The 27,587-nt window shown below is 48.1% G+C and overlaps 1 protein-coding gene across 5 annotated transcripts in view; it reads left to right on the top strand.

The window, feature by feature from the left end:
• Nucleotides 1-27,587, top strand: part of GAS7 (growth arrest specific 7) — a 292,115-nt gene that overhangs the window by 68,392 nt on the left and 196,136 nt on the right. For 3 of the 5 annotated variants that reach the window (XM_019498132.2, XM_014598581.3, XM_019498131.2), the window contains exon 2: nucleotides 23,139-23,259. In XM_019498132.2, the coding sequence (XP_019353677.1) occupies nucleotides 23,139-23,259 (121 nt within the window). Of the gene's footprint in view, nucleotides 1-5,544; nucleotides 5,575-16,872; nucleotides 17,050-23,138; nucleotides 23,260-27,587 lie in introns of those variants that run through there. The other 2 variants (XM_019498133.2, XM_014598583.3) reach the window with 2 other exon arrangements.

Here is a 27,587-nt window from a genome sequence, read left to right as displayed (position 1 = left end):
AGGTTTTGTGGGTTTTTTTGAGTTCTGGGGTCAGTGCCATTCCCTCTGACCCCAAACCCCCTCCCAGGTTCTGTTGCCCCTTTCTCAACCCTCCCCCCTCCCCCCACTCCTTCTAAAGGTTTTCTGTTTTGTATTAACTGGGCATAGGAACCAAGCTGAGATGTGGGCAATGTTCAAGAGGTTTTCTTTATTAACTACAGTTAAACTTTGGCAACTGCAATATTTTAAATTGAGGCTTGTCTCTTCCTCACACCACATTCCCCTGCACCGTGGTGTGTGCCCCTGGGGAAGGGAGAGGGGAAGGGAGACGGTGACTGGCCAGCCTGGGTTGTGGGCAGACCTGCCCAGAAAGTGGGGCCAGAGGAGCCAGAGGCTAGAGACCCATGGCTTGGTGCCAGGGCAGGGGCACTCAAAGTCCTCTGGTCCTGCTCATCTGGGGAGGTCTCCTGGTCTATGCAGGTGAGTTGCTAGTCGGCCAGGGTTGCACAGATCTAAAGAGCTTGATACTGTGAGGTGCCAGGGCCACCAACATGGGGGGGGGGGCAGATGGGACATGGGATGTAAATATTTTTAAAATGATCTGGTTAACTTCTTCTAATTATATCAGTTAAATGGTTAACTGATAACACATACATAGTCCTGGTTGTGGGGTGCAGAGCCCCAGGCTGGTACCTTCCCTGTCCCTCTCCATGGAGATGGGTCTACATCCACCTGCCTGGAGCAGCACAGGAGCTGTGGGCTACGCACAGACCTGCTGGGAACCAATGGTCTGGGCCTTTGATGAGGGGGAGGAGGTGATGGCAAGCCCTGCCAGATAATACAGCCCATGTGAAGCCACAAGCAGCAGCAGCAGGTGAGGGGCTTTCCCAGCCCACTATAGTTGCTGGAGCACTGAGAGAGAGGGAACAAGCAAGGTGGGTTGGGGATGGGTTTAACTTTAAGTAACTGGTTATCTCCCTCCAGCTGGCTTCTTGGCACCTGTGAATGAGCAGCTAATTGCTTAACTGATGAGTCATTAGGCTGCCTACTGTTTTCCTCTTTAACCTGATGAGCTATGGGTAGGAACCCACCCAAATCATGATTGCACAGATTTAATGGAAATCATGAAACTGGGTGATCTCCACAAAATCCACAGGGAGGAAAAAAACTTAATAAAAATAAAATGGTGACTCCCCAGTAGGAGCCACCAGTCCTCCTACCTCCCTCTGCCAGGCAAGATAGCTGCCACCCTGCCCATCCCCACTGATTGGCTGAGAAGTCTGCCTGTCACATAGCCCTGTCCATCTCCACCAATCTGTGGGAGGGTGTATGACGGACAGCCCTCTCCACCAATCAGTGGGGGGGAAGAGGGGCCACTGCCCTCAAAAATGGCAGCCAGCCCCTCAATCTGCCCACAAAATTGGTCTCCTGCCTCCCTAGCTAGTACCCACTAGTCCCCCTTTACCCCTTCCCTTCCTCCTCCCCTCCTCCTCACTTCTCCCTTCCTCCCTCTCTCCTGCCTACCATGCAGCCTTCCTGTTCATGAGACACTGTGCCACTTCCCTTCTCCGCCAGACTGCTCCCCATGCTAACCATTAAGCAGTAATGCATTACTGGTATAAATATACTCATTGTTTAAACATTTAAGCTTTCACATTCCCCTAGGGGGAATACAGACATCCAGGATGCACACACACAGAAACCAGGCACCCGGGACACACACATACACAGACACACAAACTCACACACTCATACATGCACACACATGCATGCAAATGCAGAACCCAGGCATCAGGACAGCAGGCGGTTGGGGGCATGGTGGCCTGTGTCCAACAACCTGTCAGTGATTGGCTCAGTGTTTGGCTCTGCTCAGGAGTCTTTGGCATCCTGGGGAGTCCCTGGTGCAAGTTGGGAGGTGTGCAAGATCCTTCCCTACCTGCTGGGCTCGGCCTGTGCAGGCAGGCTCCAAGTCCCAGTCCAAGGAAGGGCTAACATCTGTTGCACTTGGTTTCAACCTAACCTTGGGTACTTGGAGTAAAGCTTGAAAGTTAGAGTGCTACTGCCTCTGGCTTCTTAAATGCCTGTACTTAGCCTTAGTGTTTTTTACCCTCCACCCTCATCATCTGACCATGCTGCTCTGGATCACAGGTGCCTGACTATTTCTCCAGGTCCATTTTTTCTGAACTCTTCCCAGTGGGTCTTTTCCCAGAGATGAGCTGCTCAGAACACAGTGAAGTATTGCAGGTGCACTGGCTACAGAGCTCTGTATAGATGATGAAGCTTTCCCTCTTTATGGAATGCCTTTGTGTATGCAGCTCAAAGACTCTTTATGTTGGTGCCGTCCCACAGTGCAAAATCAAGTCTACTTTGGTCCCACTTTTGCCCATACACCCAAGTTTCTTCTCTCCAAGACAGGTTGAGGGATTGGCTCGAGACCGGGGCCAGGACTGGTGGAGTCTCCAACAGTGCTTGTCCATGTGACAGGTATTTAGTTCTCCCTAAATTGAAACAGTGGGTTTTTAACAGGTGGGTTTTTGTGTCATTTAAAAATGCAGTTTCAATTTAGGGACTTCTGTGATGTTATGTGATATCACAATGCATCATGGCCCCCTGTCAGCTCACTCACATATCCCCCCCCAAGACTTCACCAGAAAAAAAAAAAGCAGTGGGGGCCTGATTCTTTATTTCTTCCCCCGCCCCGGGCCTACCTGCCTCTTCCACAGTGTGGGGAGTAGGGGGCAACTGCCAGTGGGCTGAGGGGTCCCTGAGCTGTACGGGATCCCCATCCTTCCTTCCACAGTGGCAGCACCCCCTAGGCAGCACCTGCTGACTAGCATCCAGCCCGGGCACTCCCAGGGGATGCAGCTACTGTGAAGGGAAGCACTGGGCCCCGGAAAGCGCAGGGACTGTGCGACCCGCTGGCAGTTCATGCAGGCAGGCTCAAGTGAGGAAAAACAGCAAAAAGCAGTGAGGAGCCTGATCTTTTTTTTTTTCTCCCGGACCCTGCCTGTCTGTCTGAGCTGTGCAGGGCCTGGTGCTTCCCTCTGCAGTGGTGGCATCCCCAGGTAGCACCCACCTGCTAACAGCCCACCCAGGTGGGCCAAGGGGGCACCGCAGCACTGTTTTCCCTCAGTCAAGCCTACCTGCATGAGTTGCCACTGGGTCTCACAGTCCCTGAACTGTGCAGTGCCCAGTGCTTCCCTCCACAGTGGCAGCAGCCCCCAGGACCACCTGGGCTGGGTGCTAGCAGGCAGGTGCCACCTGGGGGGCATCGCCACTATGGAGGGAAGGTCCAGGGTCCCCTGCAACCCAGGGGCTGCTTGGCCTGTCAGCAGCTCGCTCCCCCAGCCACAGAAAAGGCAGGTAGGCTCCAGTGCCCTGTGCACTGTCTCCATCAGCTTCCTGCCCCCTGGGATCTTCCAGGAATGGGCAGCAGGAGAAAGGCTGGGTGTGCTGGTGGTGGAAGAAGGCAGCAGGGACAGTGCACAGAGCACTGGAAGCCCGCCAGGCCCGAGCTTCCTTCAGCATGTCTGGGCTTCCAGCGCCCCATGCACCATTGCACTTTGTTACGTAGCAAACTAAAATACCTTGGATGGGTTTTACCTTGCTATTTAACAAAGTCATTTAAAATGAAATACACTGCTGAATGTGTAAATTGTCATGAAATTAAAGCGGAATATGCCACCAAATGTGTAAACAGCAGTGTCATTAAGGAGGCACAAAGGGGCAATTAAGCTGCTTTAAAGGTCAATTTTGTCCTGTGTACAAGCACCCCAAGTGATATTTCCTGCCTGTAATTCTTAGACTTTAAGTTCCCTTTATACTGATTCTCTTCCTCTCTCCCTCCTCAAAGTTCAATCCTCTTCAGTTAGTCTCAGCTGTAGATTATGTTGGTGCCCCATCTTCACTACTGATATGTTCCATATCAGTAGTGAAGATGGGGCATCAGTTGGTATTTGGCACTGAGGGCGGAGCCCCCATAAGATCTTCTCCATAGGGGGATACATTCCTTCATTTTCCTCCAAGGCAGTGAAGCTTCTTAAATTCTGCACTTTAGGCTTGAGAATTGAATTCCTTTATCTCAGTTTATATACATTTGAAGAACTTCCAGACTTAGCTTGGTCAGCATGTGATATGAGCTGACACATCTCTGGTTAGCTGACTCTCCTAAATACACAGATGTTTCCTGCCTAGGATCTCTCCTTTCATTGGGGGTTTTCCTGCTATTTGAAAATAGGAAATGATTTTTCTTTGTTGAGCAAGATTGAATTCATCTTGCAGGGTCATCAGGTTTGGAATGGATCAGCAGTCATGTGAAGCCTTCTTATGGGCACCATTAGCCCCTGTCATTCTTCCTTTGCAGTGTAAGTTGCCTCACTTTTTCAAACATGAAGGAGCTCCAATAGATAGTTTATGAACCCTCAAAAATATACCAAGTAGTTTCCTCTCATAATGCCAAGGAAGAGTAAAAGAGGAACCTTGAGAAAAAGTGTGGGTTTGGATAAAAGTCAGAAGAACTAAAGAGGAAGAGGAAGCCCTGTATTTCACTTCCCGAGCCAACTTTCCAGCATATATGTATGCTCTGCTCTGGGACTCCACTCAAAACAAAGGCAGAATTATGTGAAGCCAGGATGTCAGATCGTAGCTTTCAATCTCCTCTGCAGGAGGACAGACACTCTTACTGTGGTAAAGTAGGTTATGCCACTGGATGGTGAATTGTCAGTACCTGCTGAGAAAGCCTTTGATTTCCCACTCTAGTATAATAACCATAATGCAGTGGTGCTTGCTGGGAGTGGCTGTAGGAGTTCTGAAAGGTAGCTTCTATGACCCCAGGGAAAGATTCCTCATCCCTGATCTCCTTGCTCTCCCTCTCATGGTGCATTGCTCAAGAGCCCTGACGTTCTTAACTCATCATGGGATCCTTCCTGCATTTGCAACCTATTTCTCTGCCCAGGCTGCAACATAGCCATACACTGGCTCAAGTGATCATCTTGCATGAGGATGGGGGTCCTTCCTACAACTCCTTCCAGATAGCCAAGGAAAGTGCTATGTAGAGAAGTCTTGTTGAGGATGTGTGGAGGTTAGTATTCTTCCTCCTGTCTGATCCATTGCCTTTAATCTATGAAAACTCATACTGGACTGAAGCTGAAGATCTGTTTTGGGATTTTCAAAAATCCATTTTCCCAAAATATAATTTGTCCCTTTTCAAATGCTGCAAGTGCAGAAGATGGAGGTGCTTCCTGAGATTACATGTTTATCTCTGTTCCTACATTTTTTTAAATCTCCAATTTCTCTCAGTAGTATGTTGCCAGTGTGGGCATTTCCCTAGAGAACCCCAGGGTCATTTGCATAAGTAATAGCAAGGGGTGTGGTGTCACCTTTCCTCCCAGTTCTGAGGAACTGTCAGAGTTGAGAGGCTTTAAAGCCAGAAGAGACCAGCAGCCACTGGTTTTTACCTCTCGCATAGTACAAATCAGGGAGCAAAGACTAGTGGTTCTAACATCTGGCCTGTATCATCTGCTTGGGCTAGCACCAGTCCTTTGAAAGAGGCATTTGATCTCAATGTAAAGACTCTTGGTGATGGACAGTCCCTTGGTAAGTCCCACCCATTAATTCTCCTTGCTATTAACAATGTGTGCCTCATTTCCAGCCTGAATGTGTATAGTTTCAGCTTCCAGGCATTGCTCCGTGCTCTGCCTTTCTCTGCTGGAGTAGCAAGCTTTTTGTTATCAGGAATCATTTTCCTGTGTAGATGCTTCTAGATTGTGACTTACAATTTTTTTCAATTATCCTATGAATAATTCTTCTGCCTAATAGAAACAGGAGGTCAAAATAACTGGACCTTGAAAAATCATGCAAGGGGAAGAAGAAAATCCCTGCTTCAGTCAGTCTCTCTTCTCACCATGTAACTCAGACAGTTTAGGGCTCTTCCTGAGAGAGCTGTTGATGTGAGGATTTGTCACGCGAAAGTTGTATTGACAGTGAAACGAAGGAACTGTGTAGTGTTCTCTTGAGCGCCATCTAAGGACGTATTTTCTATTAACTATTTAGGTCTGTAAATTGGCCTGCAGTGTGACCTTGGGCACCTCACTTCTCATGTCAGGGCCATTTCCTGCCTTTCTGTCTGTCTAGACTGTAAGATCTGTGGAGTTGTGCTTTCTCTTTCTGTATGCTAATATAGCTTTCATTCAGCATCCACAGGCATATGAATGATGTTACAATTTATTTAGGTTTGTTCAGATATATGAAGGGAAATTATAAAGTGTGTATGAAGGGAGAAACAGACAACATTGAAATTTGGAAACCATTGCATATTTATGCAAGAGGCAAGGTAATATCTTTTTTGTGGGTAATATCTTTTATTGAACAAATTTTATGGTGGGGATAGATTTAAACAAGCTTTCAAATATAGGGCATTTATCTTCAAATTCAAGATGAAACAAACTGAAGATGCCTTCAGTTGGTTTATTATATATGTGTAACTTCATCTATTGTTGTGAAAGTTGCCCCTGGTTCATGTAGGTGAAGGCGAGGGGAATCCGGCTTCCAGGTTTGGCTGTTCTGAGTAGGAGCCTGCTCTTTAGATTTTTTTTGCATGTTTTGTATGTATGTTTGTTTGGTTCTCTTTGTAGAAGGATGAGAACTGAACATGGAGGAAGAAAATATTTTCATTTCAATGTGAGATTAACAAGCAATCAAAAAAGTTATGGCCAGCATCAAACATATTGCCACGCAGCTATACACATGCAACGAGGCTGCCCCAATGTACTGTAATTGCAGCACATTGGAGAAGACTTGATTCATTGAGTCTGCTGGGGCATTTACTGTGCTCCAGCAAACTCCAGCACCTTGTGCATTAGTGTCCCTGCACTGAAAAATGGTGGCGGGGGCACTTTAACTAAAGCTCCTACCACCATTTTTCTGCATGGGGATGCTGATAAACAAGGCACTGTGCACCCTGTAATTCAAATGGCTCCTGGAGTCTATGTTAAGAAAGAGTTAAAGCTGAGGAGATATATCAGTAAGTTAGGGTGAGGCAGGAGGAAAAGTAAAGTGGATGGAGTGAAGAACAGGTGAAGAGACTGAGAAAGTAGGGTAGGGTTCATCTTGAAATAGTAATCTCAAAAGTACAAGTGTTATAAACCCAGGAAATTCAGAATTAAAAATTGTTAAAAAGTGTGGTTATTTACATGATTTTATAGAGTTGGAATCAAATATAGGACCACACATAATGCCTAGGGATTGGCTGAAATGATGGTCTATTGTGTGGATATCAGTATAGACACAGAGTTCAGACAGTCCTTTCCTAAAGACCTTGCACACTAAATAGAACAGAAAGGGCCAGGGAGGGGAAGGGAGACAAGCCACAAACAGCAATCAACCAAGGTTATTTAAAATACACACTGTGATTAATAGGAAGAAATTGGATTTAATATACACTGGGTGCATATACATGTGTGCCCAACTGTGCAGTTATTTAGTACTTGCTTTAGTAAGTACTAAATGACTGCACAGTAACCGCCTTTGGTAAACAGTGTGCATGGGTCGTTTCTGACCCTACTGCACAGTAGCAATGATCTATTGCTTGTTGCTACTGTGCAGTAGCGTTGGTGTCATGGTTTGTGCCCGTCGACACTACTTTGCCATAGCAGCGAGCTGCATCCCCCTAGCTCGTTGCTTAAACACCATAGCTTCTCATGTAGATGTGCCTACTCAGAATAATCAGTGGGAGGGGGAAGAGTCTAATAAACATAGTGATCAAGGGGAGACAGTGGTTTCGTCACAATTAATTTTTTGGTTGGAGGCTAGGAGAGCAGAAGAAAAAAGGGAAGGAAAGAGGCATAACAGGAGAGAGGATGGAGGAAAAGTGAAGGGGATGGGGTGTAGAACAGGTGAAGAGACTAGGGGTGTTTTTACATGTACTCCAAGGATAGGGGGAGGGACGTGGTACTTTAATTAGAGCAGCTCCAAGAATCGCTTTCATAGATTCATAGATTGTAGAGTCGGAAGGGGCCACAATGGATCATCATGTCCGACCCGCTGCCCCTGGCAGGATAGAGGACCAAGGTCAGATGACCCCAGCCAGGTGACTATCTAGCATCCTCTTGAAGACTTCCACGTTAGGTGATAGTACCACCTCTCTTGGAAGCCCGTTCTAGATTCTGGCTACCCTTATTGTAAAAAAATTCTTCCTAATGTCTAACCTAAATCTACTCTCCACTAGTTTGCATCCATTATTCCTAGTTATTCCCTGGAGGGCTCTGGTAAATAGTGCATCACCAATTCCCTGTTGTCCTCCCCTGATAAACTTATAGGCAGCTACAAGTTCTCCCCTCAGACGTCTCTTGTGAAGGCTGAAGAGATCCAGATCTCTCAACCTCCCCTTGTAGGGTCTTTCATGGAGGCCACTAATCATGTGAGTGGCTCTCCTCTGAACCCTCTCCAGATTCTCCATGTCCCTCTTGAAGTGCAGCACCCAAAACTGGACACAGTACTCCAATTGCGGCCTGACCAATGCCGCATAGAGGGTGAGCATCACCTCCCTCAATCTGTTGGTCATGCGTCCGCTAATACATGACAAGGTGCGATTGGCTTTGTTGATGGCCTTGTTACACTGCCAGCTCATGTTCATCTTGGAGTCAACTATGACTCCAAGATCTCTTTCAGCCTCTGAGCTGATGAGGAGGTTATCCCCCAACCTATAGGTGTGCTGGGGATTCCTCCTTTCTAGGTGGAGTACCTTACATTTATCTTTGTTGAATTGCATCCTATTTCGTTCCGCCCATTGATCCAACCTGTCCAGGTCAGCCTGTATCTGCTCCCTGCCCTCCGGTGTGTTAACTTTACCCCATAACTTGGTATCATCTGCAAACTTGGAGAGGGTGCTCCCCATTCCCTCATCCAAATTGCTGATGAAGACATTAAATAATACTGGTCCAAGGACCAAACCCTGCGGGACCCCACTGCCCACCTCCTTCCAGGCGGAGAACGACCCGTCCACCACCACTCTCTGGATGCGGTCCCTAAGCCAGTTGGCCACCCACCTGACAGCGTAGGCATCCACTCCACAGCCTGCTAGCTTCCCTATGAGAATAGGATGCGAAACTGTGTCGAAGGCCTTCCTAAAATCCAGGTAGATGACATCAGCCTCAGCTCCTGTGTCAAGGCAGTGTGACCTGGTCATAAAAGGCTATAAGGTTTGTCAGGCAGGTTCTACCTGTGACAAACCTGTGCTGGTTTCCTTTCAATATCATTTCGCCTGCTGGGCCTTCACAAATGCATTCTTTGATGATTTTTCCAGTATTTTCCCAGGGATAGAGGTAAGACTGACTGGCCTAAAGTTACCCGGCTCATCCCTTCTCCCCTTCTTAAAAATGGACACCACATTGGCCATTTTACAGTCCTCAGGGACCTGGCCAGAGCACCATGAGTGCTCAAACAGCCGTGCCAGTGGCTCAGCTATGACACTGGCCAATTCCTTCAGCACCCATGGATGGAGGTCATCTGGGCCTGCTGACTTGTACCCATCCAGCCCCTCCAAGTGCTCCTTAATTAAGTGAGCACTAACCTTTGGCAGTCTGCTACCTTTTGCTTTAATTATAGTGCCCACAGCATCTCGGGTATCAGCGTCCCCACACTTTAAAATAGCAGCAGGGGCTCATTTGACAAGCTTTAGTTAAAGCAGCCCTGCCACCATTTTGAAGCATGGGATACTGATACAGAGATGCAGACATTGGCTGGAGGCGGAACACACTAATTAGCATGCTCCAGGAGACTCGATTAATCGTAGCACATAATTACAGCAGTCTCCCCCCACTTCTACAGGCCCCCTAGGTGAGCAGGGTAGGGGATGGGTTCATTTAGAGCTGCATAAAATTCTGGGATTGAATATTTTTCAACAAAAAGTGTGCACTAGACAGCACCAAAACACCTTGTAAATTTGTCTCAGTTTTGTAGAGTTCTTTATGTGAACTTCTTTAAAAATCAAAATATTTCATTTTTTCAGTTCAGAACAGCTTTTGTTTAGTGTTATTTCCTTCAGCTTAAAAATATAATTTTTAAAAATAATACTTGAATCTCAGTGAAATATATCCCTTAAGGTCAAAGCAAATAGTTCAGCTGACTTTTTGATTCATGAAAACATCTAAAAAGTTTATCTTGTTTTCACCAATTTGGTTCCATTTCTTTAGTTGCTAGAATGGGTCTTCCCTGGATGTTCTCTCTTCTAACCTTGGTTGCACAGGGGAGGAGATGGCCCTAGTGCTCCCATTCTTTAATGTCTCCTTTGGAACAAGAATAATACGTGGTGTTAAAATAGCTGCTCATTTTGTGAGTACTCTTCAACTTGTGCATTGAATGAAGCAGGGTCCTACAGGAAACTACCATATTTAATTGAATTTAGGACAACCCTGAATTTAAGATTCCCCCCCCCCATTAGATTCTATACATGGAAAACGTGTACATTTATTTTAATTTTCCATGTATTTAATCTAATTATTGGAGGATTGTCTTAAATTTGTCCCCCTCTACTGTAGGCTGTGGGGGGATAGGCAATGAGGGGGCAGTAATGGGGCAGGAGGTAGAGGGACAGAATGGGGAGGGCAGTAAGAGGGCAGGCAGTGGTGGGGGCACTGGGGGAGGTAGTGAGAAGGCAAGCAGTGGAGGAAGCAGTGGGGAACAGGCAGTAGCGGAGACATGAAGGGGGAAGGTAGTATGAAGGTGTTGGGGGGAGGCAGGCAGTTTGTCTCCTGCCACTTGTCCTACCTTGCTTACCCTCCTTTTGCCCACACCCCACAGCCTCAGGCCTCCTCCTTCTTCCCTGATTGCACTCCTCCCCCCCCCACCCCCCTTCTGTGCTGCTTCTGTCCCCTGCAGTCTCAGTCCCTTTTCTTCTTCCCCCATCTCTCCCCATTAAAGTCTCTACTTCCTGCCTGCCCATCTGTCTGCCTATATAAATCCTGGTATAAAAAAATCACATTGGAAAAAAGTGGCACATGGTGCACTCATGGAGCATACCCTGAAGCAACTGGAGGCTGGGTCCTCCAAAGAGACACTCTAGCATGGGACCAGAGTGTCTCTATGCCTGCTGGGTGCCCCTGCTGCCTCAGCATGCTGGAGAAAAAAGAAGTGGGGCAAGGCTGCAGCAATGAGTTGGAGATGCCTGGGACCCAGGCTCTGTCCCCAGTAAACAAGGACATGGGGGGAGGGGGAACTGTGTAGGAGGGGTGGGTCCCATGCCCTGCCATGGCGCATAGCTCTCCCCCCCCCCGAGCAGCAGCAGCAGCCAGCAGGAGGCCATTGGAGCACTCATGGCCTGCTACTGGCAGAGACCCCAGTAGCACACAATGCCACCTGAGGCCCGGGGGCTCCATGAGGTGCACAGAGCCAGCCCACTGGCACGCACCTTTGGCGGGGCCAGGCCAGCTCCTGCCTCCATGTGCTCTGCGTGCCATCAAGCTGGGCCAGCTCCATGGAGGCAGGAGTTGGCCCAGGCCAATGGCATGTGGCTCCTGCGTGCAGTTCTGGAAGCCGTGGGTGGTGGCAGGAGCTGGCCTGGTCCTAACTGAAGGCTCAGGCCAGCAGGCTGGGCTGGCTTTGTGCACCGCATGGGGCCCCCAGGTCTCAGGTGGTGCCACGCGCTGCAAGGGGTCCACCCAGGGACCCATCCCTCCCATACGGTTGCCCCCTACCCCCACACAGTCCCTCAATACAAACCCACCACAATCCACCCACACCCCCACCCACAAATCCCACACCCATGAACCCCCCACAATCCACCCACAACCCCCCTAGACTCCCATACAAGCTCCACACCTCCCACAAACCTCACCCACCCCTACACCTACTCACATCCCGCCACAAATCTCATACCGTGGGTGCCCAGCCATCAGCCATTATAAGACCTGCTGGTGGGAGCCGCAGCTGCAGGGGAAACTGCTACACTGCAGCCCTTCCTCATGCCCACACCAGTGCTGGGACATGCGGCCCCAACCTGGGAGGGCTCCTGGTCCCAGGAACCACTTCGGGGGTGTGATGGGATGGGGGGAGGGGTGGAGGTGGCAGCAGGGTGGGGGGGTGTGAGAGAGAGCGAAAGATGGGGGTTGGGGATGGGAGAGCACTCTGGGTAGGAGAGGCTGCCAGAGCTGGGCTTAGAGCCCCACTGCTGCCCTAGAGCACCCTGTGCAGGGGGAGGCTGGCCTGTCAGAGAAGGGGCTTGTTCAACCCAGTCCCTGAGCCCCAGGCAAGAGCTTCCCAGGAACAGCATGGGGATTACTGGGGCCTGGGCACAGGTGCAGGGAGCAGAACAGCAAAGGCTGGCACTGCTCAGAGCCACAAAGCAGTGGGTGGGACAGCTGCAGCTGGACTCATGTCCTGGTGCTGGGATGGAGCTGCTGCCAGGAGAGAGTTAGTGGGGGCAGGCAGGGGCTGTGGGTCAGGAGTGAGGGGCATTGGTGGGGCTGTGGGTTGGGAGTGAGGGGCAAGGGCATGAGGAGGGGCAGGGCATTGGCATCAGTGCTGTTTAGTGCCCCACATCCTGCTGAGCAAAGGGGGCAGAGGCAGCTCTGATTTTTCTATGACAAAAACCAAAAGCAAATGCCAAAGTGTATAGATATTTAGAATTCATTTTATTATCATGATAGATAGCGGTGTTTCATTTTAATTGCAGAAGAATGCAGATTTTTGGTATTATAATGAGAGAATTTGAGGGGTTTTATGAGAGAATTTGCTATTTTTAAACAGGGAACACCAGGATTCCTGCTGGTGAGGCAATTGGTGGGACCCAGGCAGAGGAGCATGCCCAGGGCCAGCACCTGGGACCCAGCTGGGGGGAAGATGAGGTGACTGACCTCCTGGCCATTTGAGGCCAGGAGGACACACTTCAACAGCTCAAAGCAGGTCACCACAATGAGCACATCTTCCGGGCAATAGCTGCCCAGATGGCAGAGTAGGGGTACCAGAAGGCATGACAGCTGTGCTGCACGAAAGCCAACTATGCAGCCATGGCCCACTAGCAGCTGACCCAGAAGTGCAGGAAGCTCTGCTGCAGTGCCCATACCACAGCCCAGGTGTCTGTGCGGTCCCCATCTGGGTCTGGCAGGCATGCAGCCATGGGGCTGCAGGTCCGAGGGGGCAGATGCTGTTGCAGGTGGCAGTAGATCACAGCCAGGCAGCAGCTCCCACTGCCAGACTGCTGCAGTGGGTAGAGGGTGCAGGGGCACCTCTAGGTTAGGGCTGCTTCAGCAGTCTAGCTGGCATGAGGGGCTAGTGTCCTAAGATACCAACTGGCTGGCCCTCAGAAGCTGCTGAAGGCATGTAGCCCTGAGCTGCTCACCAGGGCAGGTTTTTATACTGCTGGGGCAAGCACAGGTGCTGGCCCCAGCTTCTAGCTGAGCCTGGCTGAAGATCTGGGAGGAGCTGGGTCAAATTTGTGCCGCTGCTACTTGAGCTGATGCAAGTACACATGCCTGCATGTATGGACACACCCTCTGTGGCTATGTAGGCTGTCTTCTAGTTGTGCTTGGTCTATACACTGATAATACTTGGAAAGGATCGTTATTGAGCATGTCTACATGAGATGCATTAAGCAGGGGTTTAGGTTGTAGCCGTGTTGGTCTAAGGACATAGGCAGACAAGGTTCCTTGGGTGAATTTGATATCTTTTATTAGACCAACCCAAATAGTTGGAGAATATTCATTAAGCAAGCTTTCGGGTTCAAAAACCCTTCTTCAGGCTAAGGAAGTTTCAGCAGTTGGTGTGTGCTCTTCCTGGATGGAATGAAAATGAGGTGCATTAATGCACATTAGCCTAATTTAATGCACATTATGGGCATGCATCTACAAGTGTTTGTCCTTAATACTGATTAAAAATGGTGAAATTAGGCTAATCGCACCAAAATTTGCAAATACAGGTGTCAAATTTAGGTGTGATTAGCTAAGTGCATTAATACATGTGTAGATGCAACGTGGCACTAACTTTAGTACTGTGTGTGCTTAAATGCACGTGTAACCATGCCCACTAAGGACTAAGCCTTGAAGTTTAATGCTGCAGCTCCTGTCTTAGTGAAATATATTGTTGCATTTATGTTGGAGCCTCTTTTTCACTCCCAGAATTGCTTGTTGGCAGCATCCACATCTTGAATTAAGGATATATTGGCTACTTTGTGCATGTCTGGGACAGCTGTTGCTGCTTGGTGCAGCTGCAGCATATTGCACTTCCTTATTTCACTGCTGCCTGTTCCTTATGTTAAATGCTGCTGCCTTGTTTGCCTGACCCATACTTCATTTTACAAGTCTGTGGTCTGTTGCATAATGCAAACAAAACAGAAATGTTAGTCCCGGGTTTTGGGAAGTTAAAAGACTAAAACAGTTTCTATTTAGGTAGACAGTCAATACTAGTCAGCAGAGGTGTAACTGGTAGTATTTGTGCCCTGGGCAAACTCCAGTGGCCCTCCTTGCCCTATGGAAGATAATACAGACACAGGGGGAGATGCTGCTGAATCTTGTCACCACTGGAGCATCACAAAGCTGAATTCAGCGACTCTTCCCCCTGCAGCAGTGCTGCCCCAATCCTCCACCCCTCTTCAAATGTTGCCCTGATCCCTTGCCTTGATTTGAAGAAGGCTTCAAATGCAGCCCGGATCCCCTTTCCTTATATGAGTGCAGCCCTGAATCCCATGGCTGGTGCCCCCTTTTTCTTGGTACTTGGGACTCATGCCCCAGTTACCCACCACTAGTTACCTGCTAATTAGGCAACTACCTCTGCATGTTGGTGTCAGTTGGACAGAGAGAGAGAAGGGGAGAAAGAGAGAGAAGAACACACATACAGGCCAATTTTATCAGAGGCTTGCAGAAGATGGAGCAGCTCTGTGCCTTCAACTGTTTATTACATTCTTTCTTTCTGTTCAGCTCCGCCACGCCATGTTCTCCTGTCTGATGGCGGCAGCAGTCACTGAGTCACTTCCACATCTGCTCACTCTTTCACAAACACGATAGTTAAGCAAGCTACTTTCTCATGTTTCCAAGGAAAATGTAACAATTTTCTGATGATGTCACAGGAAAGTGACATTCCAGGAATGTGGTAGAGCCCTGTACAAAATGGAAATTGTTTCTGAATGAAGGATAGGGATCATCAATAACCATTTTGGGACTATTTCATTGTTAATCAGCCTCTGTAAACCTGGTTCCTCCGTGTTGGGAATAGCCCACAGGCTGCTGTACACAGGGAACATTGAGCTGATACCACTACAGAAACTGGCAGTCAGGCAGGGCTCATTTCCTATTGTATGTAGTGAATACAAACTGTTCTTTGAGGCCCCAGTAGAGTTCCTGTTGGCTGAAAAATTATGGCTAACAGATAGGCCATGGGGAACAGGCAAACTTGTGTTTCTGCGCATCTAAGAATTGAATATCTCATGGCCTAGCCAAGGATCGGAGTTTTCTGAATGTGTTTATACTGCACCCCTTGTTGCAGTCTCTGGGGGTATATTACAGGAATCAAGATGAACTGCTGCTAACAGTGCTAGTCAGAGTGTTCTCCAGCTGCAGGTTCAAATTGAGGAGACATACAAATTGTGATGGGAGGAGTTGGCCTGGATAGCTCTGGAATCAACCAGGGCAGGGTCACTGTAGTATTAGAAGGAAGTGTGACAGATATCCACACAGATTCACAGAAGTTTAGGGCTAGAAGAAATCCTGTGAGATCATTGGTTCCAGCCATCCTGCTCTGGGCAGCAAAGGCTGTAGGGGTCAAATAACCCCAGCAAGGTGTGCATCCAGTCCCCTTTTGAACATCTTCAGGGTAGGTGTCTGCACCACCTCTGCTGGGAATCTATTCCAGAGTCTGGTCACACGAACCATGAAGTTTTCCCTTATATCTAGTCTGAAACCGTCTTCTAGGATTTTATGACTGTTACTCCTGGTTTTCCCTGGGGCGTTTTGGTGAATAGTTGTTCACCTAGACCCTGATGCTGTCCCCTGATATATTTGTAAGCTGCCACCAAATCCCCCCGAAGTCTTCTCTTTCCTAGGCTGAACAGTCCCATACCTGTCAGCCTTTCCTCATATGGCTTGCTTTTCAGGCCTTTAATCATACAGGTGGCTCTTCTCTGGGCTCTCTCAAGTTTCTTCACAAGCTTCTTGAAGTTTGGTGCCCAGAACTGGATGCAGTACTTCAGCTGCAGCCTCACCAGTGCTGAGTAGAGGCTGTTATATTGGTGAGACCATGCACTGTTTTAACTGGGGAGAGGGCAGGGATGCCATGGAAGGAAAGGGGAATGGCAGGGATGCTGTTGTAGCATGGGGAGCATAGGAGGGATGCTGTTTTAGTGTCAGGACCATGGGAGGGAGACAGGACTCTCTGAAATGTCCCTCACAAATACAGAGACTCCCTTTCTGGTATAGGGCTTGGAGTTGCTACTGTTACATAGAGGGAGAGACTGACCCTTCCCTAGCCATTGTGGCTGCTAGCAGGGTAGCTCTTCTAGGAGGGCATGTTTATCTTTAAAAGTTCATTTTTTCCAGTGGTACATTCCAGCTGGCCAAGCACTGCACAATGGGCTTTCTGAGTGAACATTATATGGAAAAAGTTTCTCAACAGGACAGGATGGGATACAAAAGGTCAAGGCGAGTAAGTAAGACCCAAAGGGAGTGTGCACAAAGTGAGCCTTGTTTGCAGGCCTGTGTATGGAAAGTGTCTGGTAAATAGCACAGACTTGGCCATTGTGCTGCAGCATCTACTTGCATAGTGTAAAGTTTCCAGAGGCTTCCCATCTGGAAAGCCCAGCTTGCATCTCTTTGACTGTCAACCAAGAACACATTCAGTAAAGGGAGGAGCTCAGAGTATTTGATGCAGCTAAAAGCATCACACAGAAGACCCTATTTTTGCACAAGGTTTTGGCCATGGGCTCCAAGCCTCTCTGCACACACAACAAAGGAGCACTGAGTTGTCCTCATTTGAAGATGTAATCCTTCCACCTGAGCTCATCTGCAGAGCACTGTGTAAGGCTGCCCCTGATTCAGATTCATTCAGGATTGACTCCCCCTGCCTGGGAAGCCTCCTAACTCTCAAATGGTAAGTGAAGGTTTGTTGGCTTTAGTGAAGAAGATATAGTAACTTCTCTAATGGATTGATTGGCATCTGTGAGAGTTTCTCATAGTCCATTTGGTAGATTAACAATATTTAAATATGACCTTCCTTCATGGAGCTAGCCCTGATTGTTTGGGAGGTAGGCATAGGTATCCCATGAGAGGGGACTTCTAGAGTTTAGACAGTTTTTGAGATTCAGTAAGGTGGAGCAATCTGTGTTTCAGCTGAACATGGAAGCATTGCTTGGCTGGACTCACAGTTCATGTAAGATTTGAATTTAACTACAGAAATCGATGATTTCTCTACTGAAATATTGCTAGCTGGGCTCTGGGGCTGTGAGGTTCGCTCGCATTACCTTTGAATCCTGAATATGGCAGAAGAGACACTAGCAAATAGAATAACTGTAGAACAGAATAACTATAGAAGCAGGGATCTGTATCATCTGTGGTGATAATGAGCAATATGGTGTCCTTCTGTTTGTTAGATTGTAAAAAGAAGCAGGCAAATCTCAGCATTTGAAAACAAAAAGCATCCTAGAAAGTAGAAATAGAAAATATCCTCTGAGCTAGCTTATTGGTAGGATGCAGTTCTATTGTAGCTAAGAATACAGATATTAAACCCCCCTTCATCCCCCCACCCCCCAAAATATAGTGCTTTACTTAAAATTCGGCACACTCCCATATTGAGCCCAGCACATGTCCAGAAGAGACTTCATGTTAGTTGGACCCAGATCACCCAACGTCTGCATAGACTGGGTGCTTTACTGGGGCTTTTTGGCACTTTTTTCTAATAGTTGATTGAATCAGCTATTAGGTAAAAGCACCAAAAAGTCTGTCTGAAGTGCCTGATCTATACAGATGCTATGGAGCTGGCTTGAACTAATGGTTTGCTTCTTCTGGTAAAGCACAGTTTGTTTTAAAGGTCTGCAAGTAACGGTATCATCCCAAGAAGAAATGGGATAGTTCCTAGAGAGCCACTGTGAGTGAGTTAAATGAATTATGTTTGAGGGGATCCCAGCATGAAGGTCAGCTGCATTCATGTGTTGTTTATGCACTTAATTCCTAGCTGACTTACAACAAATATTTGACCTTGGGAGGTTGCATGCTCTGTGACTTACATACTGTGCAGTAGGAAGAATACAGAGACTTTGAGATTGAAAACTATCAAAATTTGGAAAACCCACTGAGATTCTTAATAGCCCATAGAGCAAATGGCCTCTCATATTTAAATCCCATCACAAAGCTCCAAGCTCAGGAACTCTGACATCTATCAAGCTCAGATCTGTGATGTGTAAAGACAAACTTCAGTAGGATATAGCTGTGCTATTTGATAATGATGTGCCCAAACTTCTGCAGGTTTTTAATCTGCCTAGATTTAATAATTGGGTCCTCACACATGTACTGCTTCCCAGAGGTGCTCAAATCCTGCATGCACTGATATCAGGAGAAATTGTCTGACAGTGTCTAGGAGGAAGATCCTGACCAGCCCCTTGCAGAGGTAATAGGAGAGAACCTCACAGGTCCAGAGTCCAGTTACCAATCTTTCAGTAGAAAAATCATTTATTGCCTGAAAAGTTAAGTGTCCTTTATTTTGTTTAAAAGATCATCCTTAACTGTGCAAAGAAGTGGTTATAAGCCCTATCAGGTGGGGACATGGGGACCTCAATGGGACTATCCTCTAGCAGCAACCTTTCCTAACTGGATAACTTTATAGGTTTGATAGTAAGTGTTTATTTCCCCTGAGTGCCATGGCACTCTCTGGGCCAGAGGAAAGAGGTTTTGAGAATGGGTTCATGCCTTGTCTCTGGCCCCTTGTAACTGTGAAAAAACTAATTTTAGGCAATGTCCCCAAGTCTCCCATGGGGCCTCCATCTGCTCAGCAGACCTACAGGATTGTTTCTTAGCCAAATCAAAGATGCAGTCTGGTGAAAGAGGCTGTAGGAGCACGCACTTGTACCAGCTCTGAGGGTTTGAAAGTTAGGATGGAAGCCCCAGGATATTCATTTTAAATTTAGGGTTTTAAAATTGTGTTCTAATATTCACCTCTGTCGTGTGAGGCAATAGGGGAACAGAGGTCATATTTGTGGTTGCCAGCTTTTTTTGGCAACCACAAGGGGTAGAAATGGACTTTTTCTTTGAAATGGAAACTGACACTCTAACGTAATCATCTGACTTCTGGAGATGAGTAAAATACCAAATATCAACAAGGACAGACAGCCCCATGGGATGCCTTTAGGCCAGGGTGCTATGACACCTTAAGGTACCTGCAGATCCTTTTAAAAGTTCAATGGGGTGCCAACTCAATGTTAGCATGTTAGGTGTGCAAACATTATTCACAAGATAAACTCAAAGATTTCAAATAGGAATCCAGAGCATTAAAATATCTTGACCAGTTGTGGGCTTTCTGAGTTCTGTGCAACTGCAAAATTACTCTGCTGTTTTTAGTTAGTCAAAAAATGAATGAAAACTAAGAGCTGGCATTTTCTGAGGGGTAACTTGAGTCTAAAAGGGTTAAGAACCACAGCCTCAGGCATTGGTAATATATGGCACAGCTAGTGCCATCCCTGTGAGCCTAATACCAGCTACAGTTTGAATCACTCCACCCAGAGTTACTCCACCTAGTCTTGAGCATGCCAGAGCCAGCTTGAGAGTGGCACTAGAGGGTATCCTTTACAGCAGCTTCTCTGCTTTGTTCAGCACATGTGGAGCAAGGCCTCAGCAGCACTGTGGGAATGGTATTGACATATCCTCTTAGACTAATTCTGGTTGAAAGGGAAAGGGATAATTATGCTACTTTGTATTTCCAGCCAGCAAAAGCTGTCAGTCTGCAGTAAAGATGGTGACCCACAGTTACCATAAAACTTACTGGAAGGCATCAAAGTCCTTGATGGTTTGTACCTGGCCACCAGTATTGACTGTGAAGTGGGGCTGAATGGAATCAGTCTCTGAGTGGATCCATAAGAGCTCCTTGTAGTAGGTAGTTGCCACCCTGCAGGTACCAGAAACCCAACTGGCATCTCGGGTCTCTTATACTGCTCCTTCCAGATCTTGGTCTGTGCACAATACTGATTCCTTGTGCTCCTGACGTGCCATTTTGGCAGTGATGCACTCAAAGATGGCCTAGTTGCAGTGGTTTATCTTGTCTGCTCACTGGACTTCCTTATTGTTCCAAATGGAGAGTAGCTCCAGCATCTCTTCCCAATTCCAGTTATTGATGTTCCTGAAAGATGTGTTGGAAAAAGGTGGTCTGAACATTGTGACTACTGGCTGGCCTCATGTAAGGCACAGAGTCCAAACAGATCCTTGAATCTGTGCCTTCAACAGATCCTTGAATCTATGCCTTCAACTTGGCACAGAATGTCCATCATGCCTTTGTGCTGGTCAGTAAGTAGGTAAGCAAGGCTTCATATAAGCCCTGTGACCTTGAGGCAGGAGAATTTGGCAGGAGTCAGAGAGTGGCTGCTTGGAGCTGTGGTGGAGGGAATCACTGCATTGTGGAGTGCCTGGAGGACAAACCAGCACTGTACCATGCTATGCTAGTGCCTGATTTCTCCTCATTTTGGCATGCCTTGACCATTTTTAGAATGTTTTTGTGGCTGCATACATATCTACACTTGCCTTTTCTAATAGTTTAAAGGCAGACAAGGTTCCTTGGGTGAATTTGATATCTTTTATTAGACCAACCCAAATAGTTGGAGAATAGTTATTAGGCAAGCTTTCGGGTTCAAGAACCCTTCGTCAGGCTAAGGAAGCCTCAGCAGTTGGTGTGTGCATCTTCCATCCAGGAAGAGCACGCACCAACTGCTGAAACTTCCTTAGCCTGACGAAGGGTTTTTGAACCCGAAAGCTTGCTTAATAACTATTCTCCAACTATTTGGGTTGGTCTAATAAAAGATATCAAATTCACCCAAGGAACCTTGTCTGCCTCTGTCCTTAGACTAACACAGCTACAACCTAAACCCCTGCTAACAGTTTAAAGGCATTTGAAACATTGCAAATCTTACATCTATAAACAGTCTCTGTCACCACAATCCCAGGACAGAAATGCAGCCCCTGTTTGTGAGTGACTGTTCACAGTGCAGGTTTGGTACTACCAACAGTAATTTAGTAATTCTCCGAGGCAGTGCTTATCTTCTGTTTGTTTAGTCTGGCCAGGGGTAGTGCTTGGGGACAGAAAAGTTTTAACTGCAGTGGGATTTTGTAGGCTATTCTGCTTGAAAGCTTATTTACATCTTCCTGGCTCCAAGATGCCAGGTCCCCATCCTGAATGGGAACAATGAATACCTTATACACACTTGCAGTAGGACAGGGACACTGGCTTTTAGTACATATGAGGAATGGAAGCTTTGATAGACTTGGGGAGTCAACTGAAGCTAGTTTTCTGACTGACAGATGGTTGCTCACAGCATTATGTGGGGTACCCAGATAGTCCAGTGATAAGGCAAAAGGTGGGGCTGGATGGCATCTCAGGGCATGTCCAGATGAGTGGTAATGTACATTTTCTCAGGGACAAGTAGCAGCGGCACACCTACTTGTCCCCAAGGAACGCCCATGCTACGCAAGTTCTGGCGCACAGTCTGTTTCCCCAGGTTGAGTAGGGGAGGCTTCCGCCAGCAACTGTGCTGGCCCCAGCAGTCTACCTGTGGTAGCCAGAAGGAGCCTCTACCACTGCCTGCACCATATGCCTGGGGGAGGTGGGACTAGCCACAAGCACATGGCCCTGTGCCAAGGCTGGGCAGGGCCAAGGGACCCACTGTGGGCCAGATAAAATCCATTGGTGGGCCAGATGCAGCCTCTGGATTGTATTTTGCCTATCCCTGGTCTAAAGCCCCACTGCTATTGTGCCAGTAGGTGGCAGTGTGCCGAACATGTTGGTTTTTCCTGAGGATCTGTGTTATGATTCTGAGTCTAGGGCATTCTCAGTAGCATAACTAATGCGGGGTGACCTAGGCTGTAGTCCCAGGAGCCAGCTTGGGGAAGGGTGGAAAAAAAAAGAGCCACTCTGCTTTCCACTCTACACTTTTTTTCTTGCTGACAATCATTCCCTGTTACAGGTAGCGTTGGCACTCTCCAGATGCAAAGAGGTCTTTTTCACTCTTCCAGAGGCATGTGTTCCAGGTGTTACATCACCAAAATATTCAATATAGGAAATGCACTATTCCCCTATGCTTTGTGCCATTCAAGGGAAGTTTCCCAGATCCAGAGCAAGGTCAAGCCTTGACGGTGGGAAGGGGGAAGTTGGGAACATTGGCTCATAGGTGTGTAGACGAAACAAGGGGCATGTGTGCATGACAGTTTAAAATGGGTTAAATGCTTTTGCACCGCTTTAATGGTGTTGGTGTTTGCATGCATCGGCAGCGTATTGCACAGTAATTCCAGCCACTGTAGCGAATTCAGTGGTGTACTGTGCCTTAAATGACTTGGGGTGCAGCAACCTACAACTCCCCCAAGGAGTTTTAGTTTGCTGCCCTACAGCCACAGAGCAAACCCCTGGGCTCCATGCAGCTCAGGACTTCTGCAGGAAGCCCATGTAGGCAGCCTGGCAGGAGCCAGGAAGGCAGGCTCCACAAGAAGAAAAAAAAAAAAAAGCAGTGAGCCTGATCTTTCCCCTCCCAGGAGCCTGCCTACCTGCCTGAGCTGCACAGGAGCCTGGTGCTTCCCTCTGCAGCTGCAGTGACCCCCAGGACCGCCCAAGCTGGGTGCCTGTGGGCAGGTGCTGCCTGGGGGGCGCTGCTGATGCCATGGAGAGAAGCACCAGCCCCACCCACACAGCCCGGAGACCGCTTCACCCACCAGCAGCATGCCCTCCCCTCCCCACCACCGGAGAGGCGGTTAAGTTCAGGCGTGTGCACAACACAGGGTTTTAATGAGCCTTAAATTGAAGCGGTGTTTTTAAAAACCCACCGCTTCAATTTAGGGCCTCCGTTTCATCTACACATACCCATAGTTACTGCTGGTTGGAAATCAGTAAACCATATATAATTTTCTAGACAGGAAACTGTTCCTGGCAACCACAGGAACAACCTTCACCTTATCTTAAAACCAGATTAACAGAACTTTTTTTTATACCAACAGAAGCCCAGGAAAGTCACTACTCAGTCAGGAGAAGATTCTTTGAACTGTCCTCTCCCTCCAGGCTGGCAGAGCTACATGTCTCCCCAGGGCCGCAAGTATTATGTGAACACCTTCACCAATGGTAAGGCCCATTTCACTAAAATGTGTACTCACAACACCCCTGGCTCTGATATAATGTAGGCTCTGTTTTTCTAATTTTGATGAAATAATTGGACCCAGAGGGTCAAAGGCTGGGTTGAATCCACAGAGGATGTTGTGGCACAGCTGCACCCTCCTTTTGGACTGGATCCCACCTTGAAACCTCTGGGGACTTTTTTAAAGCAGGTGAGAACCCCACTCCTTCCCCTTTGTGCTCAGAGTCACATCCTTCCCCTCTGGAACAGAAAGGAGAGGTTCTGAAGCTTTTTCTGTGGACGGTAGGCAAAGTGGTAATGGTTAGCATGGGAATGGGGAAAGGAGAAGGGAGAGGACATGACTCTGAGGACTACGGTGGTGGCCGGAATTCTTACCTGGTTTGGGGACTTTAAAAAGTTCCTGGAGGCTCCCACAGTATGGTCTGCCTACACTGGTGGGTAGGGGGAAAATTTGGAGGAGGGGTGCAACCACCCCTGCACTGTGGGTTGCTGCTCCCTGTAACAGGGAACCCTAGCCCTGTTACTAAGAGGTGGGGCTGCCAGGACGGCACAGCAGAAATACCCCAGAACACTGTGGCTGCTGGCCAGACTGTTGCTGTGGCTAATGAGGCTCCAGGAGTCTACAAGATACCCAGAGCGGGGGAGTGGGAAGGTACTCAAGGCTCAAGGAGCAGTTTGGGGTTTTTAAGGAGCCAGAGTATGGCTTATAGGACTTCTATTATATTATAGCCTGGGGGCTTATATTTATGTTATTGTTTGTTGGGTGGACTGGGCTGAGGCTATTTGGGGAGGAGGAGGCCTCAGTGGGGTACAATACTGTGCAAAGCCCCAGCACTGGGGGGGGGGGGGCGTAGCGACAGGGGGTGATCAGACCCCAGCGCCGGGGGGGGAGGAGGGCACGGCTCAGCGACAGGGGGCAATTGGGCCCCAGCGCCGAGAGAGGTGAGGTGACAGAGTGAGCCGACTCAACGCCCTAGGGCATAGGTCAACATTTATTCCATCTGCGAGGCATGGGCCACCATGTAGGGGAGGTTTGGTGCAGTGAATAGCGACCCCTAGTGTTGGGGTATTAAATGGGCAGCCTCCCACCTGAGTAACATCATAATTATTGTTCCATCAAGGCATGGCAGGAGAGATAGGTCGGCAGGTAGCCTAGAGACAGAGGGTCAGGCCTCTGGTAGACAGGCATGGGGATGGACCCCTGTCACACTCTCACACCCTGTTTTGCCAAATTCTGGGTCTGCCCCTGGTCAAAGGTGTTAACATAATTTATACAACATGAATCGGTTAAGCAAGGTTCAAGAACCTGAAGCTGCTTAACATGTCAAGCAGTTAACATTAAAATATTTTTATCCTCATAAAATACAGAAAATGCGAAGTGTTAATCTGATCTCAGCACAGATTGTATTTGTGGTATAGTCAAGTCTTGTAGAGATAGCAATGTCTGGCTTTGTCTGGTTAGGGCATCTCTTGGGATCAGGATGATGGAGGCCCAATACTGGATCCTGAAGTCCCAGGATAGTAACCTTATTTTCTGTCCACCCAACAGTTTCATGTCCATATCAAGTGATTGACTGCAAAAGTGAGTAATAAGCAGCATAATCCATCCTATTATTATTTTGTCTACCAATTAAACAGTTTTTGACACATCAGTATTAGTCTCTGATTTCACAGTCTGTGGGTGGTACCAATAGGCCTTTTTGAAAATAATTCAGTTCTTCTGTTTTTATTTTTTCTTTCTTTCAGGGTTTAGTTGCAAAGCCAGGGTATTCACTGGGATGAAAATGCTCTTAACTGGTACAGAGAATTCTGTCAGGTGACTGGCTGGTATATGTGCACTCTCATACACAGTGGTAGTAAGAAATGGGAGCAGTAAGGGATTCTGCCACAAATCAGATTGGCTAGGAACTTTTGGGCTGCATCACTTTCCTCTGTAGTATAGATTAGTGTTGGCATGCTGGAATCATTTAGGCATATAACACTGAATGTGTTGGTGCTGGTATCATTCGTGTTCTCTATGCATAGCACACATAGTTAGGCTTTTTGAGGACTAAAATATTTAATCTTCATGACAGGGGCCAGGTCTTAGGGCCAGGCTAAGGGCCAGGTCTCAACATCGGCCCATCCACCTGTCTATATGGGGCAGTCCACCCCGTCTCGCCTGCCACAACTTAGTGATTTAATAAACTGACATTAAATGTAGGAGACTGCCCATTTTAACGCCCCGATGTACATGGCTCCATACTATCCTACACCATGTCTCATGCCTCACAGATGTCATCCAGATTATTATCACACCTCCAGTTTAAGGCCAGGCCAAACTCCATCCTATGCTGAGTTTGTTGCACTCTGCCCTGCACTGGGTCACATACATACCACCCCTTTCTCACTGGGGCCTCTTTCACTCTGTCCACTCTCACTAGGCCTCATTCATACTGCCCATCACTGGGCCACTCTCTACCTACCCTGCTCCTCTGAGCAGACCCTCTTGGGCCATCAGGCTTGCCTACTCTCACACTGGCCAGACCCCATGCAGCCCTTCAGTTTGCTCAAGCTTCCCTACTGTATGTGGCTCTGGCCTTGCCTCACACAGGGCTGACTCTGCCCCTAGCCCCTCGCTGGGCAACTTCACACATTAGAATACTTGTGAGAGTTGGCCCCTGTGCTGCCCTTCAGACCACCTCTACAGCCCTATTCAGCACACTGCCTGGTGCAGCCCTTCAGATCGCCCTTACAACCCTACTGTACACCCATTTACACATAGTCCTTCAGGCCGCAATGGCACACCTTACTCTATGCAGGCCACCACAAACTTATTCCCCTTCACTGGGGCCACTCTATCTATCTTCCCTCTTCACTGGGGCCTCCGGGGTCTTATACCCCATGTGGCTCAGGTGTCCATAGACATGCCTGGCCTCCTTGCCTGTCCCTAGGTATGGGGGATCCACCAGGATGTGGGGGCTGGTGTTATAAGGTGCCTCTACCTTTCACTGGGGAGGCAACTGGCCTGGCATTTCTTGGGGAACTGCCCCACCACAGGCAGTCTCACTAGGCCATCCTTCCCCTGCAGGGTTCAGTTTCAAGTTATACCCAGGACCAGGAGCCTCCTGCCATCCCCATAGTTCCTGCCCTTACCTCCAAAGATGTTCCAAACAGCAGCTCAGCCAGGTGTTGCTCTTTTGGCTGTCATCAGCAGACTGCTGCCTCAGTCCTGACAGCCTAGATCTAAAATGGAGGCTGCTTATCCCTGTCCTTCCTGCAGTCATGTGATTGCCTCATTAGGGCTAGCCCACACCTGCAGGCTGCCCTGCTGCCTGCTCTCAAACCTTAATAATGCAATGAAAATGGTGAACTAGCTTCAAATATGTTACTTATTAGATGTGAAACATCTTTGTGGCTTGTTTGTATCATGCTTTAATTTAAACGTGTGGCATGTTATACACAGAGTGGTAGGGCTTGGCTGTGTCTTCCATGATCCCAGAGTGCACTGTTTCCTGTCTCTTCCCTGTGAAGGTGAAATGGGGCTCTGCTTCCATCCCTAGCTGGTATGTTGGGACCCTGACCAATCCCAGAACAGTAACTGAGGCTATAAAACACAGCCTGCAGCTATCCTCAGGGCATTCCCCAGGATGGATTGAGCCATGGGGGAAGATTCCCAACCCCTTTCACAGCTCTGGGTCACCCCAGTTCTGTGCAGGGGATGGTTAAGCAAAGGCAGTAGGGCTTGAACTGTCTTGGGGAAAACACTGTAGGTAGCTGTGGGTTGTGTTTCCTCCTGCATTTCAGAGCTGCACTGACAAGCTAGTTTGCTCAGAGCTCACAGCACATGCACAGCATATCTGAAGGGATGTGAGACTGCACTGCCCTCACCACCCCTGGATTTGCCCCAGCAGCTCTCCAGCTCCCCAAGCTGAGAAGCACTGGCCAGCACAAGCTTGCATACTACTTTTTCACTTCCAGACTGTATGGCCTTTGAATTTCAAGCTGTGTACATTGCACAATGTTTCCATCATGCAGTAGAGTTGTTTAGTACCTGTTGTGTGATGAAAATAATGTCTTCCAGGGGCTTTGGTTTGTGGCTTCAGAGAGAATTTCTTCAAATATGGAATTTAGGCTGTTCTGCTTCCCCCTTGTGGCTGCGCCTGGGCTCTTGACTATTGCTCTGGGGACGGCGTAGTCATTTTTTTTAAAATGTCAGCTTTTCTCTTTACTGTAGAATATTTGTGCTAAACAGTCCTCCCTCAAAAGCCTTGTCCTGTGATTTCTCCCATCCACTGACAGCACGCCTAGGGTGCAGGGAAGAGGTAATCTGCAT

The sequence above is a fragment of the Alligator mississippiensis genome, chromosome 8 (genome assembly GCF_030867095.1).
Source record: "Alligator mississippiensis isolate rAllMis1 chromosome 8, rAllMis1, whole genome shotgun sequence".
In the NCBI taxonomy this organism is placed as follows: Eukaryota; Metazoa; Chordata; order Crocodylia; family Alligatoridae; genus Alligator; species Alligator mississippiensis.
This window is presented reverse-complemented; position numbering and strand designations above follow the sequence as displayed.